This window comes from Micropterus salmoides, unplaced genomic scaffold, assembly GCF_014851395.1.
Source record: "Micropterus salmoides isolate LMB-PRFRI ecotype aquatic unplaced genomic scaffold, ASM1485139v1 Ms_hic_scaffold_17, whole genome shotgun sequence".
NCBI lineage: Eukaryota > Metazoa > Chordata > Actinopteri > Centrarchiformes > Centrarchidae > Micropterus > Micropterus salmoides.
In genome coordinates, this window is record NW_024040817.1 from 13,064,724 (window position 1) to 13,079,916 (window position 15,193).

Below are 15,193 nucleotides of genomic sequence, written 5' to 3' on the forward strand. Positions count from 1 at the left end.
GAAACATCTCCACAACAGACCATAACGTTGCGCTAATAGTCACCGGTGAAAATGAGGGATTTAAAATGATGAGTATACATGCACGCAGCTGACATGACACACATTCTTGCCAACCATTTGTCATTATTCCACAGTTTCACTACTCCACAGGTTCAGTGCGGCAAGAAATGTAGCACTGCACCAACAAAGGCAGGGAAGAAGACTGCAAGCTAGTAAATATGCATATAAATAATGCAGGTTTCAAACTTTTAAAGAAAATCAGCTTTGAAAAGAAAGGAAATGTATTTGACAGTTTTGTTAGGCCTCAAGGACACACATTGCGTTTTGGTGTTTACATGTTTACTGAATGTAAAAATGTTTGTTTGTTTACACAAAAACTCCACAGGGCACCTTTAAGAGAACAGTGAACAGAAACTGAAATGATCCCTTAATAAATCCCCTTATTGATCAAGACTAATCATAAAGATGTAGATCAAGAAATGCAGACTAGTTAAAGACGCAAGACAACTGAGATGTGGCTTAAAAACTATTGCATAATAAGGTGCTAGGTTGGGTTGATATGTGTTCAGGATTGCAGAATGTGAGGAAATCTTGCCATGAGTTTATTGCAGTAGCATGTCTTCTCAATCTCTGTATACTTGGATCATTTGATGGAACTCAATTTGCATGCTAAAGCTTTGCATAAGGGGAAGGTCATATCATTAACAAGGTTATTTATCACATCCATACACAGTTCTCTAATAGGACAAAATTACACTGAAGAGAACTGAAAAGAAAACAGAGAAAAAGATTGATTTCTTTTTTGCAGAAAGCTGAAACAAATTTCTCTATTTCAGACCAGTATTGCATTCAAAGAGTTGGAATAAGCACTTTGTTGTTTATCTGCTACAATCTCAGCAGGTTTTCACCATACTCTTTGCGGATATGGAGGCTTTGTGTGAAAAGGAGAGCCTGTTTGTTTTGGACGGGGCTGAGTGCAGTTGAGCGCAGGGTTCACTGCAATGTTTCACTGTAGTGTTAACATTTAAAAGCAGCCAGGGGAGCTGTGCTGAGCTCTTAAAAATAACCAATTCTCATCTCTGCTGCTGACACTCCTGACCTTGGACCATTATCATTGCAGCACACTCAGACGGCTTGGCATGCACAATCTGTACAGAGCTAGCACAATGCACATACAAAGAGAAGAAACAGAGAAGGGCTTCAGCCAGCACGAGGCGCACACACTGAAAGCATGAGTGAAAGCAAATGCAAACACAATCTCGTCTCTCTGAAGAAAAAACAAAAGCTCTTTCTCACTCTCGCTCACTCAGTATACACACACAAATACAGTATATACAAACAAAATAAATCCATGACAGATGAGGCAAACTATAAAGGCCTCCTAAATAATGCATGATGTGTTTTACCTGCACCTTTGCCATGCTCCACTGTCCATGACTACTGTACTTGGGGCAGATATGGGAACTGCTGGGAGGTATTGTTTGAGACTACTTGCTGTTTACCTGCATCTATTCAGGACCTAGCTTTCATCAACCCAAGTCTGATATTTACACACTGCGCTTTAACGTCATCTTGATGTCCCTGTTTCCCGGGGAGAGATTAAACCTAATACTGGACTAAAAAATAATCTATGATGGCAAATGCCAAAACATCAAGGGGCAGGGTTTGTCAGTGTTAAGAGAATCTCTGTCATGTCCCTGTGCTTATTTCAGCAATGCTGTGCAGCACTGTGAAAAAAAACAAATGATGGGTCTTGCTCTGCCTTGTTTCTATTCATTGAAACATTACCTCCACTGTAGAAGAGGAAGAAAAGTAAGCAGGATTATCTCATCCCACTTGCAGAAGATTTTGTAAACAGATTTTTACACACAACACCCTACTTTGTGAAAGTATTCCTGGTCTGAAATGTACGTCACTCAATGCATTTGCATTCAGTAATTATCACTCAATACTGTAGTTTCCAATGTTAGTGGCGGTGTCCGCCAGTACCACTCTGGATTTAAATTGCCTACCTATACACAAGGGATTCCTGAGACATGATGTGTGCTATGTTGGGTTACTAATGCAAACTGAACAATTTCCTACTGCTGCTGCTTCACATTAAAAGCATTTGAAACACCAGGCGGCTTTTATTGTGAAGTAGTCACAGGAAATGCAGTGTCTACAAAGCAAGACAACATATTTTTGGGCATTTGTGTGAAAGCGCACTTGCTATTACCACAGTAACCAGGGGAGTCACGAAATCAACCAGAGTTTATAACTTTAAAAAATTAAATACTACACTAAAATATTTAATAACTTGTTGCAGTGTGTGGATTAGTTTCTTTCACAGCCTCAACCACAATAAGATATGTATTTTGTATTGTTGAATTATGTTTCATCAGTGCCTGAAATACCAGCTTTCCTTGCTCGAATTCACCTTGTTTGTCTGTAGCATGTAACTAAGCCATGACTCAGGATTAAATCTTTCTGCAGCAAACTTCCAGACTTTGACTGACAACACGGCATGTCGGTCGGAAGAAAAGCTCTCTCCTCTTCTCCACTTCAGAGTGTCATAAAGCAGCCTCTCTGTCAGAGCCATGCAAAAACATATCTGACAGTGAATACATTTGAAAAAGCTCTTAGGTGTGTTTGATGTCCAACACTTGAAACCACTCCAAAAGTGAACAACTCACTCACAAGATAAGTCAACTCTTCTTTCCTTCTGTTAATATTCAAAACACCATCATACTATCTTACTCAAGTCAGCTTTTTCTAGCCAATGGTCAGTTCATTAGACTCTTAAAGATAACTTATTACTTTACAATTACACTAGCATTTCATTCTTTTTGTGCATACTGGCAGCATAAAACCATCGTTCTAACCGTTTTATGATCCGTGGTTAGTGGTATAAACAAGATATGCTACATCACCTAAGCTAGTATGATTTTACTTTCTGGAGCTCATGACCATACATGACGGCTGGGACATGGTATGGTCTGGTAAAGTGAGAGCTTCAACTTCAGGCTTTACCACAAAGGTCTGGTACAACGTGCAACATGCATACTCATCTCATCTTAACTTCACTCGTGAACAAGAGAGATCCTTGAAATCCCTCACTAGGGACAACTACTCAGCCCCAACCAGACAGGTCCACAGATTTTGAGGTGGGAACTCTGATTCCAACCATTCACACCAAAGAAAACTACAAAACTACATCATCAGCAAAAAGTACATCCTGAGCATTTTCAAACTTCTCCATTTTGGGTGTTCGGATTTGCCATTTTAGTCTGGACAGCAGATGAAAATGTAGCAAAAGTACTGTGTTTTAAAACAAAAATGTAGTAGTGGGGATGTAGCCTCAAACTCTTGTGACTATTCACTATTCCCCTGAATTGGTGAGCCGAGTTAGTTGTTACTGCACTAGTTTAGTTACTGGATATAATTAAAAGATAGCAGGCTCCTTCATTAAACACATGGTCTTTCCTGTTTGTTATTTTCCCTGAAGCTCAATTAGCCTAGTGTTATATTTAATAAAATTGTAAAAATTCCTTCTGATGTGAGCAGAGTCACTCTTTATTTCAGGCAAGGTGGCGCACTTTCACAATAAAACACTCCAGGAAACCCTGTCTACAAGATCTGAATATGAGGTTTCACCATCGACAGGAGTCTCCTTTCCAGCACAGTGGCATAAGATTTAAGAAGAATGAGCAGAGAGATACACCAATAACAGGAGCACATCCACCAGTGGAACCACCACCCTTGTCAGCCAGTCCATAGGTACTGTCCCAACCTCCATGTGATACTGAAGAGGCGTTTTGAGTAAGAGCTTTCTGACTACTTCAGTGACCTCCATTGGACAGATGGGCAGGTGTCCTTGGATTATGAATAAAGGCTATTCCCTTGAAATGTGATACTTGTTAATAGCATTTCCCACCAGCATACTGTCCCCTTTAAACACACATCAGCAGACAATAAAGTTTATAAAGTGTAGCCTCTTAATTTTGTTTTTGTACAAACCTCATCTTTACAACCTGGATGGTAGCTATCGATATAATGGAGAGTGGGCTATTAAAGCTTCAGGTTAATGATGAGAGTAAAATTGCTAATCTGTAATGAATTTCATGCTTGATTATTATTTCTTATCTTGAAGATGATATTGCTTGCCCTCTAGCTCAGGTAAATGTGATTTGAAATGCCGGGAGGCTTTTGGTTCTCAAAGGTGAACTAAAACTTCACAGATCTGAAATAATATCATGTTATGCTGATGATTTATTTATTTATTTTATTTATTTATTTATTTATTTCAAGCACAATAGTGTGACAACAGAAAAGATACACAATAATAATAACTTATACACTTTTGCTTGAAATGGAGTGGGAAGAAGTAAAACTTATTAAACCCCACCCCAGTGATGATAAACTTTCATGATCAGTTTTCTTCTAATATTCCCACCTTCTCATTTCATTACCGTTGGCTGGGAATCACACCTGTAACCCTAACAGTGTTGTGCTATTGAAATACAGAACACAATACCTTGTTGACCTCCAGGATTTCTCTCCTCTCCTCCGTGGCAGGGCGGCTCTGGCCGGCTGAGCGATCCTCGTGTTTTGAGCTGTCATCCTCCACAAAGGGTATCAGTTGCTGGAAGGGACAGCAAACGAAAAATCTGGCTATATTATTTACTGTAAGCAAGACAACTGTAAGAGGATCTCTTCCTTCATGCTGACATATTCAACTGATTTATATTTCATGAAGTGGAAAGAATCTCCACTGTGAAAGTATCATGTGGCAATCAACTCTGTTTTAAGAGTAGTACACAAAGTAATCAGGACTAAAACTCACTTTCTGATGCACTTTTCTCTTGTTACTCTCTCCTCTTATCTAATCCATGGTCCAGAAACCCTAAAAGCCGGCTGCTGTATATTCACATTTTTCCTATATGCCCGCTGAGTGCTGTTATAGGTCATAACTATGTGCATAGTTGCAATCTCAACCAATGATTGCTATTCTGTACTCAAGATATCCCTGTGCTGTCTCATAATCTTGTTCCCATGAAGTGGCGAAAATGGGGATTGTGTATAAGCTCTCAAACACGGGCTCACTCGTTTCTCTTCAACAAATGGAGAGACAGGACAGAGAGAGAGAGACAGAAAATGAGTGGGAGATTAATTCATTTTTCAACACTCTGTGTGCTTGACCTTGTCTGCTTGACACTACAGTGAGGCTGATGTGCAAGAGCCTTCAGGCGAGGCGGCGCTCCTGAAAGCCGACAGGGTCACTGCCTGCTGCTTTACATCACGCTGCCCCCTAGTGGTAACCTCAGGGAGGAGGAGAGCAGGAGGCTTGCTGCAGTCGCACATGAAGCAATGTGTGAATATCTTGAGAACACACTGTTCCTGGTACAACGCACAGCAAGGACATCGCAAAACAAGGACATAAAGGGCATCACACTAAGAATGCAGGATTAATGCTATAGTGACTGTAATGCACATTACAGAGTTGGTGCACGCTTCTCAGACATATGATACCACTTTTAACGGGTTTCAATTAAATCTACAAAGACAATCTGCAGTAGTTTATTAAACTGGAAGCAAGGAGCTCCAGTTGCAAGAAAAAAAATAACATTTCCAAAAACTCATCTCCAAAGTTTCCTTTCCAAAACAAAAACCAGACAAGATCACAAACACAGATTAGATAGGACACTCTCCAAACAACTAGGAGCAATGTCTTAAAATGGTGGGAAAATACACCATGCTCCAATAACGACATGGCAGGATGCTAATCTAAATCATGCAAAGTTTTTTAGATTATTCTGCTTTGCTACACTGTTTGACCTGAGGTTGTGCAGCTGGTGAGGAGGCTCTGCGGACACCAGACAATGATTAGATAAAGCTGCTTCATCTGGAAGCAATGACTGACTGGTGTTTGGGTCTGGCCAATGTCAAAAACTAACATGAAAGAAACAAAAGAAAAAAAAACGTAGACAGACGGACAGAAATGTAGACAAACGGATGAAGAGAGTAGAGAGGACTGTAAGAGGACGGGCAAAATGTCAGAATGAGAAAAAAGTTAGGATTGAAGAGGTCAGGGATATAGCTGGGGGAAAGAGTAAGAAAGAAAGAAAAGATAAAACAAAATCGGGGGGGGGAAAGGGAAGAGAGAATAAGAGAAACACAAAGAGACAAAGAGGCCAAGAGAGGGGAAAAAAGAATGACAGAGAGATGTAAAAATCTGGATAACTTTCTGTGCTCCTGTCAGTTTCCAGGCCAAGCTCCATGCCAAACTGTAAACCGACTGAAGGGGAGACAAGACAGCAAGGAAATGTGCAGGATATTATATCAGACAAACTATGAGCTTGTCTCTGGCAGAAGAAAACTTTAAGTAGGAAAAGGGGAAAGTTTTTTCATTAGATAATTTCAGACCGAAGCCAATGACATATCGAATTTTAAAGGTAGCGGGCTGATTTTGGCAGCTTCTGGGGGGAAAATGAAATGTGCTGAGTAGGTTGGGAAAGATGGATGGAGAGCGTATTATGTGTGTGCGTGAGTGGGTGCCCGTGTAGCCATGCCTGTGTGAGTCATAACCTCTGCCTCTACCACAGGAAGATGGATGTGGTTTCCTGCCTGACACAGAAGAATGGGCTAATGAAGTTCTGCAGGTTGCCTCGCTGAGACAAAAAGAAAAGGGTAGCGAAGACAAACCGGAAAAATAACAAAATAATAAGAAAGTAGCGGGGTGAGCGTGTAAGAGGAGAGGGAAATGAAATGGAATGGCTGTTCAGTGCAGGAAATGTGGAGAGGAAGAGGAGTAGAGGAAAAGCAGGAGAGAAGGCCAGAGAGAAAGAGAGGGAGAAAGAAGGAAACGGAATTACAGCCAATATTGAGCAGCTATCAGAGAGAAAGAATACAAAGAAAAAGAGGGACAGGAGAAAAAGAAAATAAAGACAGAAAGAAGGAGAAAGTTTGAGGGTTTAGAGAAAAAAGGGGGGAGGAAAAAGCTGCAACGGGTCAGCAACGAATGACAGCTGGAAAGAAAAAGGGGAAAGCGCTGACGTGTGCATTTGGTCCAGCTGTTCATTAAACGGGTCTGTTGCTAATTAGGCAGCGATGAGGTCACACTGCCCGAGTCATTGATTCCACTTCCTGTTTCGGGGCAGCCAATAGTGAGCGCCTGTCAGGTCGGCACCTGAATTCTCCTAGTTGATAAATGGCATGCATGCTGGGGCCAAAATCAACAACCCTCAGCCTCAAACAAACACAGTGAGAGCTGAGCTTTTGGCTGGTCAGCACTGGACTGGGTTCTCAGCCTCAAGAGGAAACGAATAAACATTTAAATAAGGTGGAAATAAGAGGGAGAAAAACGGTGTAATGACTCACTGAAGGCTTACGCCATTACAGCAAAGGAAAATGTCAAAGTGAACCTCTTACAGACTTTGATTTAGGGGCGGAACTGCGGACGAGAGTCATTTTGAACAACCAGTAGATAGATCATTCGAAATGCTTCTGAGCAACTGTATTATTCACTGCAAAAAATGTGCACGGTGGCAGCCATCACTAATTTGTTCCAATTTAAGACTGGTCTCCTCCCACATCCTCCTTTATCCTCAGTAGGAGTCTGGTGAGAGAGATTAGCTCCAAGCCAATCTGTAGAAATTGTGAAGGGACTGCCGCAGTCATAAATCCAATCAAACAGTGGTGGATAGCCTAGCTGTAGTCCTGCATGGAGCCTCAAACAGTGCATGCCCAGTGAGCCAGTGTGTGTAGGTTGAAAAAATGCCTTTGTGACATGCTACAGTGCACCACATGCATGTCTATGTCGTATATATATTTACTGTGTGGGACACAACTGTGCATGCATGTGTATTTCTGTGTGTCTGTGCAGGCAGGCAAGGATGGAGTGCAGCTGAGCTGAAGTGCTGCGGTTCCTGAAGGTGGATGGTGACCGTAACCAGCGGTAAATAGACTCTGGAGACTCACCTGAAGCGACCAATGAATCTGCTGTGAGTGGAGAAAAGACAGACCTAGAGGGAGTAGGTGAGATAAGAGTCCCCCAGGGTAAAGATGTGTATGTGTGTGTGTGTGTGTGTGTGTGTGTGTGTGTGTGTGTATGAGCAAGGGGTTGTGGCAGTAACAATGGCCTACTTCCTTTATAACTAACAGCTTCCTAAATTAGCAGGCACTTTGTGTGAAGAGCTGGGCTATATGAGGCAGTGTCTGACAGCACAAAAGAAATCATGACAAGCATAATGCAGCATGTGTTTGAGTCTGGAAGGATCAATCATTCACGTCAAATTAAAACTGTAGTTATACCACAGTAGTTACAACCACATCATGTTAAGATGTAATTGCCGAGGCAGGTGTGCAGTATGTGTATTGAAAGCATAACTTGATCTGAGGTTGGATGAGGTGGGATGACAACTGCAATAAAACCTGAGAAGAACGTCCTTCTAAATGGGTCACAGGGAATATATATATCAATCTTCTCTGCCTACCTGTGATTGTTTTCACTGTACCAGCTCCATATTGTGGTGGTGGTGGTGGTGGGGGGGGGGGGGGGGGGGTATAAGTAAGTATGAAATAATTACAATGGGTAAATTGATCCTTAAATAAAATGTAAAGAAAAATCAGAAAAATAAGTGGTCAATATCATTATAAAATCATCATTACATCATCATATTTATTTTGTTATTTTATTTTATTGCATGATTCCATTTCAATCCATTTAACAAGTTACATTTCTATTATATTTTTAAAAAGCGGTTAGATTTTAAGTTGCTACAACCTCTCTTATAAGTAAAAATGAAACAGTAAATGATAGCTATGATTTTTGCAGTAAAAGGGTATGCACAATCTTCTTTTGCACCGTATAACTTCATATTTATACTTTAATACCCGTTTACATGATCTTAATTGTTGGCTTCCTCAGATAGACTCTTCCTCTGGAAGGTTTATATATCTTGGTGCCAGTGATGTTTGACTTGACCTGATCATGGTGTTTTTTGAGGTGATTAAGGTGTATGATTAAGGGTAACACACACCTGCAGTGTCTGACACCTGTACCAATTGTTTTCTATGAAAGCACTGTCCTGTTTTCCAAGGTCAATTTTATCACATTCGTTCCCCACATCATCACAATCCAGTGTGTCACATGTCCAGTGTGCTACAGCAACAGAGACATGGCCCATGTATGTTGCATTTAAGGTCCATAACGTTAGCATGATTCTTTTGTTCATTCTCAGTCAAGAGGTTTTGATCCAACGTAACTGTCAGTAAGGCTTCATGGCGTGCATGGATTAAATTGTTTCCTGTATTCAAACTGGCCCAAACAAATGATGACATGTCATGTGCACACCCCTAAACATACTAATCCAATCACCTTAGTATGACAAAGTCGCATCAAGTTTCGCCACGTCTCACCTCTGGAGGTATGGAGTCCATCCCCGCGCAGTTTTCATTGCATTTGTCGTAGACGAGGCGCAGCTTACGGAACAGCACAGAAAGAGTCCGTAGGTGCTCCTGGAGTTTTCCCAGCCTGTCCTGGTGGGTGTTTGGATGGTAAGTGACTCCATTAGGCAGCTGGGAAGCACCACAATGGAAACATTATGTTAAGTGAAGTATAAGCCTACATTTTGTGCTAGTGCTAATAAAAAGCAACAGCCATTGATCCCCACAGACTGCGAAAAGCACCACAAACACTCCCTAACTGGTAATAGTTCATTAGAAGGCTTCTACTAATGTACAGTGGATGCACATTTGTTTACACGGGTAACAGAGTAATAGCTCCTTTCTATTTCTAGAGAAATGTGTTCAGTGTGTTTGTGTTAATTCAACAATATGGTAATTGGTCTTGATAATATAATAAAATCACAGTTTAAAACTACTAAACACAAACTCAGCTGCATCAAAGGTTAACTTCTTCAGCTGCTGCATTTTGAATGTTTCCACTCACTCTCTAGCGGAGGCGGCATCACTGACTTTTAACTACAATGGGTGTTAAAGAGTAACAAGACATGTTTTTTATTGAGAGGATAGACAAGCCTCTAGGGCAGCACTGTCTTATTATAAGTATCCTACATAACATGAAACAAGCCTGCCTTCAGGGCAAGCAAAGCGAAGAGAGAGACATAGAGAAACAGAGGGGAGACAGACGGGGGGGGGGGGGGGGGGAGCCAGGGAAGAGAAGATAAATGAAGATTTTTTTTTATGAGTAGAAAGACAGTCTGTCATCTAAACAACAAGTCACAACAATTCTGTTGTACATTCTGTGGCTGCGGCGTGCTTGTTTGGCCCTTCTCTGGCTGTGATTTTAACAAGGTGCAGAAGGAGTGCCACCGCAGAGCAGGGAGACATCCATGATAAACTCATGCTGACCTCGTCTTCAGGACACTGTCAGAGCTGAACTACATGTGAACTGCAGAGCTAAATGATATGAGGGTTAATATCCTGAATAAAATGCTAAAGAAATCGATTAGCTTAACTTTGAAAGTAATTTGACAACTTCCTGCCATCACTTGATCACACTAATGTACCCTGTAATGTACGGTATCAGTATGACACATAAGGACTGTGCATTGATAATATTTCAGACAACATACTCTCTGAACAAAAAGATTTAATGTAGGGCCAAAAGTTAGTATGTGGCCCTAATTGCTTTTACTAACACTTCATACAACATCACTGCTGGGGAATACGCATTTTTGGTCATCACACATTTTTATTCCACTGGTAGGCAAGGAAAAAATTACTACAACTTTGATTTCAAGTATAATCTGGCCACACTATATAGCTGCTTTGCATATGTGAGAGATTGGATGTTGCTGTTCAACTCTGGGAAACAAAAGAGGCCCTATTCATCAGCCTCTCTTCACAAATGCAACCAGTGCTTGGAACCTTTTATTCCTACAATCAAGTGTTTTTGAAAGACCTTTGGTGTTCTTTGTGACAGTGGCCTAAACATTAAGCAACACAAAAATCATGTTTGTATTAATTCAGGGACATTTTAGCTTCAAATTGTGCAGAATTCTGCAGGCAGGCTGCAGACTACTTTCCCTATATAATCCACAATTTTAACTTCTTTCAGAATCCATACAAGGCCTTAAACGGTCACCAGATCACATGAACTTTAAACTCTCTACTGTCCATAAATGCCTGTGGCGTAAACTTTTGAGATGAGTTGAAGTTAAAAATCAAGGGCTGATGAAGCTTTTGGACGGTTGTACTGATGTCTCTTGACGCTGGAACAGCCTCCAATTTAATTTTCAATCTGCTTGCACTGTCTGTTCTTAAATCCTGCATCAAAACATATTTTTTTAAGAACGGTCTTCCTGAATGACAGCTGTTTTGTTATTTGCATAATAGTGCTACAAATAACAATCTGTCATGTTACCATCAGACCTATAATTAATATTTTACATTCTTTTATATATTTTTTTATTTTGTGTTTATCTTTTGGCTTTTTATGATCACATTCTGCCATTTTATCTTTTGTATTGATCTGCTGACTCTCCATATTGCAGTTTTTACTCTCCTCATTCCATTAGCAGAAGGAGAGGCAACTGAGGGGGATTGTATCCTATCTGTCAGACATGTGGGCAGAGAAACAAGAGTGTGACAGACCTGCATGTTCCTGAGGAGCTGGAAGATCTCCATGGTCCTGAGGACAATGTCTTGGACTGCCTCCTGGCCAATGCGACACAGCGAGGCTGTGTTAACATCACGTGCTGCCTGGGCCTGCTGCTGTTGCTGAGGCGGTGGTGGCTGCCCGCCAAAAGGTGACACTAGCGGAGGGGTTGTCATGAAGACCGCAGATGAGGATGCTGGTGGAGGAGGACTGGGTCCAGCTGAGGTGTTACCTGTCAGACTATTCCACACCAGCACTCCCTTACATGCCTTCATGAAGTGGAGTTTTACAGCGTAGGAGAGGAAAATCAAAATGAATAAGAAACTTGGGAGTTAATGTAAACACTGCATTTCCTCACGTATGAAAGTATCTAAAGAGTGATAAAAGATAGCTACATTAATGCATAAGATTATTGGCATAACATTTAACTAACTTAGTATCATCAGTCAGCCACAGTGGTGTGATTAATAAAGTATAAAATACCATTTATACGCTCAGAAAATGCAGTACAGCTCTCTAAAAGCTTCATAACTGTCACAAATAAACTAAAACTAAACCCTGTGTAGCTAAATAAGACTTAACGTTAAAACTGATGAAGTCTCTGAGCTAACGGTATAGCCTTTAATATAAGTTGTATACCGGGGTTTTAAAAACAGTTAAACGTGCTTTAAAATCAGTACATGTCTGTTAGACGCTATCCTGGACTTTAAATACCAAACCAAACTGCATTCAGCCTGACACCGGGTTAATTAGCTAACATGTAAAAGTGGAGTGGTGTCACCAAAGCTAAGTGGACAGTCACACGACACTTTCCCTCGCATTCATTCTTTTGTGTCGTTTGGTTATTCCGGCTCGACGTGACACTTAATATCGCAATGAGGGTTCATATTTACTTAATAGAACATTAGACAACGTGTAATGTTACCTGTGTGGTGATAATTTATCTGTTTTGTTGACATGTCAAGTTCCCTGCTCTGCTCTGCTAGGATCTCAGCTGCCGCAACTACCGCGAGAATTCGTCTCGACAACGCGACTGGTGGTAGGTAAATGACAGAGTAGAGGGCCACTTGAAAATGTTATGTTCTTTAGTCATTTAAAGTGATTTTTACCGGACGACAATGTTATAATCTACACGAAGTGAAATTTCATATCTATTAAGATTAAAAGTAACCCATATTTATATTTAAAATTGCCCCCCTCCCTTTAAATGACAACATTTCATTGAATTACGTTATATTACGGTAAAGCAATGCGCACTACAAATGTGTTCAGGCTGTTAAGGGTAACAGCGCCATATGCTGGTCTACTCTTACATAACAACGAAGTCACACACATCTACCCCCAGGCCAATTTACGCCACATGATTGCTTCTCATGGGTCATTATAACTTTTTAGCAAGCATAATTTAAATTCATCCCATAAATGGGCATGTTGTCGACTCTGTGTTAAATAAAATCAATGCATCCATCCATCCATTACTTATAATGCACAGCTGTGCTTGGATTATTTTGTGAGCCATGAGAATTCACATTCATTTGAAATACAAGCGGTGTCAGAAATAGACAGGCTATACAAAGTTGCTTCTTCAGCATGTGCTCTGCCATGCAGCAGAATTACTGCTCTGACTTACAGAGACTGGAAGTAAGAGCTTTATTGGGAAAAAAGAAAGGCTTTGCCTTCAGGCTTCAGTGGGGCTGAAAAAGTAGATTAGGATGCCTATTACTTAATTTACATTATTCTTTCAAATTTGGGGTTACAGGCTGGATTTCAATTTCCTTTTATCTGGAACACATTTTGTGTAATAATAACCTGAAGTCATTTCTTTTCACTTGTTCTGTTTCGCTAAAAAAAAAAAAAAAAAACACCCTATCTGCAACATGCAACACTGATATGAAAACACTGTGTCAAGTTCACTTGACTGCCCACAACTTCTTAATTGCAGACGGAGTGCTGGTTAGCTTGCCAGGATGAGTGAGCGTTACTCTTACAATTCCCATCTGCCATAGTGCCAGACCAACTGAGGCATGCCATTTGGAAATGAGTTTCTCCATAATCATCCAGCCTGTCTTCTTGGTGTGTTTAATTGGGACGAGATAGTGGCGATAGTGAGGGGGTGGAGGCAGGTAGTGAGTGGACTATGCAGCCCCTGCTTTGCTGACAATATAAGAAAAAATTCACAAAGGTTTGAAATTTGTGTGTGTGTATGTGTGTGTGTGTGTGTGTGTGTGTGTGTGTTAGCCAGGGCTGAGAAGGCTGCTTTCTACAGGCCCTTTGGTACTTGAGAGGTCATCTATCATCACTGATCAAAGTATTGATCACATCAAGGCAAGCTGATGGAAAATTCTTTGTTTTCAAATGTTTATTTCATGTTAACATGATCAAACCACATTGAGAGAAAACATTCTTATAAAGTCAAACTTTAAAAAACATCACAAGCCAATCATGTGGGGGGAAAAAGCTTTTTTCCAAGATTCTTTTACCAAGAGGCTGGAGTGCACCACTGTACAATACTCATAACAGTATTCATGTTTTCTCACTCTAAACAGAAGGTGTGTGTTGGCAAGTTTTATAACATTAATGTCATCTCTTTCTTTTGGCTAGAAATGTATTTTAATCTGCACTAATCTGATGTTACCTTTGTGTTTAGGGATAATCCCTGCAATACTGTTTTTTCACCTGTTCTTGAGTCTTTAACACCAGAGAGACAACAATTTAGATCACACTTACAAAATGGATCACCAGAATTTAGTTTTTCTCACTTGCTTCTCAGGGCTTCTGTACAAACCTTTACTGGAGAGAAGAAGATTCATATAAATCATTACCTTTGTGTGTCTCGTGCAGCATACTGTACATCATGTAAATGAGGCGTCTTGCATAAAAGAAACCCATCAAGAAACACGGATTACCTTGAAATTGATGGCAGATTCATTGTGCTATATCATCTCATCAATGCTGCAGGGGCTTGAACCTTGAACATGACAGGGTTAGACAGCAAGAGGAAGACGAGGGGTGAAGAGGTAGGAAATAGAAAAAGCAAAGCAGGGAGGAAACCCTTTAAGAAGAGCTGGAGAAGGAGCAAGAAGTAGCTGAAAGTGAGACCGACAGAACACCCCATGTGAGGAAACACAAACCGTGTAATAATTATTAGCTGAGGGGGTATCAGGACTAAAACGGATTATCTAGCCACCTAGTGCATTCACTCTTGCTGTAATTAAATACGCACTGATCTGGTCCCTCCAGGGCTAAGTTCGAATGGCGAGGGAAGGGAGCATTCACTTTCGAAAGTCTCTGGACTCAAGAATGAGATTAGCGTAGTTGAAGGTATAGGAAACAGGCATAAAGTGTATGGGGAGGGCGAGCATATGGTTAGGTGTGCATGTGTACTGTATATGTGCATGTGAGCAGGAATGTAAAAATACTCAACACTACTACTATTATCTGATATTTTAGTGTTAGCATTAAAATACCTCACATTTCATGTATAAAATATGTACATGTACTCAGACTTTATAGTTGCTGCTGTGGCTTAGGAAGTAGAGTAGGTTGTGAATTTGATCCCCAGCTCCTCTTGTCCACAGCCAAAGTGTCCTT

At 40.7% G+C, this 15,193-nt stretch overlaps 1 protein-coding gene across 3 annotated transcripts in view; it reads right to left on the bottom strand.

Annotated features, from left to right (window-relative positions):
* Positions 1–12,614, bottom strand: part of med30 (mediator complex subunit 30) — a 36,370-nt gene extending 23,756 nt beyond the window's left edge. For 2 of the 3 annotated variants that reach the window (XM_038725224.1, XM_038725227.1), the window contains exons 1-4: positions 12,528–12,614; positions 11,599–11,871; positions 9,400–9,558; positions 4,517–4,624 (exon numbers count right to left, since the gene is read on the bottom strand). In XM_038725224.1, the coding sequence (XP_038581152.1) occupies positions 4,517–4,624; positions 9,400–9,558; positions 11,599–11,778 (447 nt within the window). In that variant the 5' untranslated portion in view covers positions 11,779–11,871; positions 12,528–12,614. Of the gene's footprint in view, positions 1–4,516; positions 4,625–4,653; positions 5,330–7,959; positions 8,004–9,399; positions 9,559–11,598; positions 11,872–12,527 lie in introns of those variants that run through there. The other variant, XM_038725226.1, reaches the window with a different exon arrangement.
* Between the last annotated feature and the right edge of the window lie 2,579 nt (positions 12,615–15,193).